Genomic DNA, 5,338 nt, shown 5'->3' with positions numbered 1-5,338 from the left:
TATATATATATATATATATATATATATGCTTACTATAGCCTCAGGTTGAACAAAATCTTCAGTGGATTTCTTACTCGGAAACTGAAAGAAGACTGTCGTATATATATATATGTGTATATTTGTATATGTGTGTACTTTTATATTGGGTTTGTAGCCCCACCATTGCTTGACAACTGATGTTGCTGTTTACATTCCCGTAACTTAGCGGTTTGGTAAAAGACACTGACACAATGAGTACTAGGCTTACAAAGAACAAATCCTGTGGTTGATTTCTTCGACCAGCGGCGGTGCTCCACCATGGCCGCAGTCACATGACAGAAACAAGTAAAGCAATAAAATCTATGCCATTTTCATCCCGAGCAAGGCCGGGTATCTCTGCTAGTCATTAACCAAATCAATAACCATAATTTACCTTATGGTGTGGATGAATTAACTGTATCCTTCCCATTGTTATAAACACAAAGTATCTATTTAATTCACTGTGTGTATGGATGTGTGCCAAACCACATGCATGCATATGCTTATATCTTTGTGTAAGTTTGTATGAGTGAATGTATGTGCGCCATACAACCTAAACGAGGGTGTGTATACATCCATGTCTGCTCACAGTTATATTTAATACTTTTTTTGCTGTATTGTATATTTGTTTCTTTTTACATCTGATTTTATTGATCTTCTATAATAATGATGCTGTATCCCTTAATTTATTGCTTTTGTATACACATACCAAAAAGAAAACTTGTGGAACAGATGTTATTTTAACGAGATACATCTTGTAATCACCTGAAGAGACACATCTACACCGACAGATACTCCTAAACCAGTTGTTCAGTATCTCACCCATGAGGGATCGGTGCTAGGTGGGTTGAAACAATTGTAGTGATCAATAAACATTCTCATATCTTCCATCTTCAATCTCTCTCATTAATCATATATATATATATATATATGATTATATATATATATATATATATATATATATATATATATATATATATATATGATTATATATATATATATATATATATATTTACACACACACATTTACATACACACACACACATGCACACACACACACACACACACACACACATATATGGTAATTAACATCATAATTTAGGGTCTTCCCCTACCTAGCCTCCTTTATAGACAGTTACTTTATACCCAATTTACTACTCCTAATATCTTGACAATATTTTTGACCATACCTAGCCATGAGCTGTCACTCTTGCCCTTCATTCCAAACAGACACAGTCCTCTAGTCTTAGATTTAGTTGTTGATAAGAAGACAAATAAATTAGAAATCCTTTACAAGCTATGACCCCAGTAAGCTTCATGCCTTTCTTGGAAGTGTAGTCTATTTTTAGCTACAATAGCGACAACATGGATTTCTTCCATATTTTTGCTCTGTTAAAGTATTTGAGAAAAATTATATTAGTGTGTCCAACTGATGAAAATTCTATTTATTTGTGAGAGCCCTGCATTTAAATTGATGTAATGATTGCATTGTTCAATTAAATGGAGCCGCTTGAAACAGTCGTACTGCATCATTTCTTGATATGCTGTTGCTTATTTTGATTATATATATATATGTGTGTGTGTGTGTGTGTGTGTGTGTGTGTGTGTGTATATAAAATTAACAGAATGAGATAAAAAATCCAAGGCTATGAAAGATTTCAGAACATTTATAAGAAGATCTTACAGCTGTTTCCGGGATATTTTACATATCCCTTCATCAGAGACAGTGCGAGAAAATGGTTAAGCAATAGTTATTATAGAGAGGATATGAAATACAGAGTGAAGTGGAGGAAGGAAACAGAAATGAGATACGTAACGATATTGTATCAACAGTTCCATTATTTGACCAGAATGGTGGAAATATAAGTTTCTTGTACCTTGTGTGTAGGTTCCAATGTTGCTTATAATTGGTCATTCCAAGCATAAAGTCTTGTAAAAGGTGTTATTCGATGGAGAGTTTTTTGTTGAAGTGACTTAAAAGTTAGGAATGTGTTTGTAAGGTGAAATAAAAACAAGAAAAGAAGGAAAAAAAGAAGAGAAAGAAAAAAGAAGAATAGAAAAAGGGGGAGAGAGATAATAAAGAAATGAAGAGACAGAATGTATGCTGGCTAGTGGTCAGTCAGGATAAAATGATAGAAAGAAGAGAGAGGTGAGAGTGAGATAGAGAGAAAGAGATGAGGGTGTAAAGAGATGAGAGGGTAAAGAGTAAAGGAGTGTGAGGTATGTTGTGATAAAGCCTAAGTGAAGAGCAGAGAGAGGGGGTAGGGGTAGTAAAATGGTGGAATAAAGAATTTGGGAATACAGGTTAGGTTGCTTAAGAGACAGGTCAGTGATGAGTAGTAGAATAACGTATATCTGTGAAGATGTATACACGTATATATATATATATATATATATATATATATATAAAAACAAATAGTAAATGAGTATATGCATATATACGTACAGGTATGTGCATACCGACATCCACCTATATGTATAGGTGCATATCTGGGTACAGGACATTGCAAACAAAACGTAGACAAGAAAATACACAAGCCACATAGAGAACATTTTCCTTCATCAGCTACCCCTGTTTTAACACCGGCGTTTCGAAGAGCTGATATATATATATATATATATATATACCCACTGCATGGCACCTTGGGCAAGTGTGTTCTGCTATAGCCTTGGGCCAACCAAAGCCTTGTGAGTGGATTTGATAAACAGAAACTGAAAGAAGCCTGTCGTATATATATATATATATATATATATATATATACACACACATATACATATATACACATATACATATATATGTATATATTTGTGTGTCTATGTTTGTCCCCCACCGTTGTTTGACAATTGATGTTGGTGTGTTTACATCCCCGTAACTTACCAGTTTGGCAAAGAGACTGATAGAATAAGTACTAGGCTTACAAAGAATATGTCCTGGGGTCAATTTGTTCGACTAAAAGCAGTGCTCCTGCATGGCCACATTCAAATGACTGAAACAAGTAAAAGAATACCACTCATTTACTTACATAATGTGCCTTGGTTTTTTTGTACAGGTCTCACACATTTTGAGTGACTGAGAGTTATAGTAGTTGTGATTGGTTCTTCTGATATTTGTAATGTATCAATATAGTTTTGAAAAGCTGGTGTTGTTTGTAATCTGCTGGTGTTATAATCTGTGTTGAGGTTCAGCATTAACTCATCAGTTTGTTTCAACTTCTGCAATAGAAAACACACTGTTCAAAACATTATTTTACCTATTTACCTATCATCATCATTGTCTTCATATCCACCATTGTCATCATCAGCAGAAGTATTCCCTCCATGTAAATGATGATTACTGGGACCACCACCACCACCATCATCATCATAATTATCATACTCCACACTCTCACCATAATTGTCATCATTGTAATCAACTTCATTCATCACTATCACTATTTGCAACACTTATTCTCAAAAACAGAGTGTACTTTTACAAGTTAATGCAATCTGGTAAAAATAGCAACAAAATCTTCCTAAAACCGTATGCTATTATTTTGAAAAAAGGAGAATATATTGCATAATGTAATTTTAAGTATGTTATGAAAAGATGGTCATTGCTATAATGCCTTTGATCATAGATTTGCACAGTCAGGTCTCACTTGGAATAAATAACTACAGAATACACTTATTCCTATGTCTTCTACATTTCATATAGTTAGAGTGGTAAAGTTACAGAAATGGCAGAGTGGTGGAGTAAATGCTTTATGCTTTAGTTCAAATCCTGAAAGAATAAGATACAAAGTACACTTTGCCTTTCATCCATCCAAGATTAATAAAATATGTACTGGACAAGTAATGGATTTGATCAAGTTTACATTAACTTTCACCCCAAATTTGTGGTCTTGTGTCAATAATACAAAAACTATGGATGAGGTAATGAAAAATGATCTCAAGATGTTACATTTAATGATAGAAGCAACAAAGGACTGTGTCAACTGGTCATACATGGTGCTGCAGAGCACACAACCTTTCACGCAAACTTAGTGTACATGTATGCCACCTTTGCCAATTGTTTTGTCAATGCATCCCTTCTGCCTTGCCCATTTTATACTCTGCATCATCTATTCTAACTACTGTGTCTATTCCATACAGTTTGGTTGGAACAATATATGATATACTTTGGCTATACATGAGTAAAAGTGATATAATTGATTGAGTTAGTATTAGCCCCAATCAAACTGTTAAATAAAATCTAGTCAGCTGTGTTGGTATTTGAACATTAAAGGCACCATACTTTTCTATATCTTAAAGCATCTGATGCAACTTTTAGCAGCACTCTCCACAATCCAAGAAAACACTTGATATTTGTTGCTCTTTAAGTGTGTATAGCTGTAGGACATGAATGCAAAATGGGTGGGATCAGGTAGCAACTGCAAAGATCTTTGCAGTAAGAATCTTACTCTTATAGTTCCATTGCTATAATATTTTTCCCAACTGAGGACAATAACGCTACATAGTTATTACTATGTAAAGGGAAGACATGGGTAATGCATGTATTTCTTAAAATGTGTCTCCCAACATACTCATCCTGATGATCTACTTATTTATGTATATTTCTTTGGGATACATTTCATGCATGAATGTATATGTGAGTGTATGTATGTATATAAGTCCGAAAATACATGTAAATATCTTTTCTTCTATTTATTTTAGTATTCTTTCTAGAATGAGGGAGGTGGTTTCTGAAAAAGAAACAAAAATCCATCATTGGAATTTGGATAACAATAATGATAATTGTAATATATTCAACTTTAAAAAAGTTTTGTTTATTTTTACTGATCCATTTACAGATTGTATCTCTAAAGTTCTTGTTAGCAGCTCTATTTCTTTGCTTGAACATTTTAGCTTCTCCAGCTTCTTGCTTAGGCATTTGCTTACAAAGCTGAGTGCATGAATGATTATTGGTATGAATACAAAATTAGATAGGCTGTGAAACATGGGCTGTGACTGCTGAGGACATGCGTAAGCTCGCAAGGAATGAAGCCAGTATGCTCCGCTGGATGTGTAATGTAAATGTGCATACCCGTCAGAGTGTAAGTATCTTGAGAGAAAAGCTGAACATAAGAAGCGTCAGTTGTGATGTGCAAGAGAGACGATTGCGCTGGTTTGGACATGTGGTGAGAATGAATGAGGATAGCTGCGTGAAAAAGTGCCACTCCCTAACAGTTGAGGGAACCCGTGGAAGAGGTAGGCCCAGGAAGACCTGGGCTGAGGTGGTGAGGCAAGACCTTCGAACATTGGGCCTCACCGAGGCGATGACTACTGACCGAGACCTTTGGAA

General features: G+C 34.8%; 1 protein-coding gene across 6 annotated transcripts in view; it reads right to left on the bottom strand.

Annotated features, from left to right (window-relative positions):
* Window positions 1-5,338, bottom strand: part of LOC106874806 (F-box only protein 16) — a 185,184-nt gene that overhangs the window by 38,173 nt on the left and 141,673 nt on the right. For all 6 annotated transcript variants that reach the window (XM_052966311.1, XM_052966306.1, XM_052966309.1 and 3 more), the window contains one exon: window positions 3,042-3,231. In XM_052966311.1, coding sequence (XP_052822271.1) covers window positions 3,042-3,231 — 190 coding nt within the window. The remainder of the gene's footprint in view (window positions 1-3,041; window positions 3,232-5,338) is intronic.

This window comes from Octopus bimaculoides, chromosome 3 (genome assembly GCF_001194135.2).
Source record: "Octopus bimaculoides isolate UCB-OBI-ISO-001 chromosome 3, ASM119413v2, whole genome shotgun sequence".
Lineage (NCBI taxonomy): Eukaryota > Metazoa > Mollusca > Cephalopoda > Octopoda > Octopodidae > Octopus > Octopus bimaculoides.
This window is presented reverse-complemented; position numbering and strand designations above follow the sequence as displayed.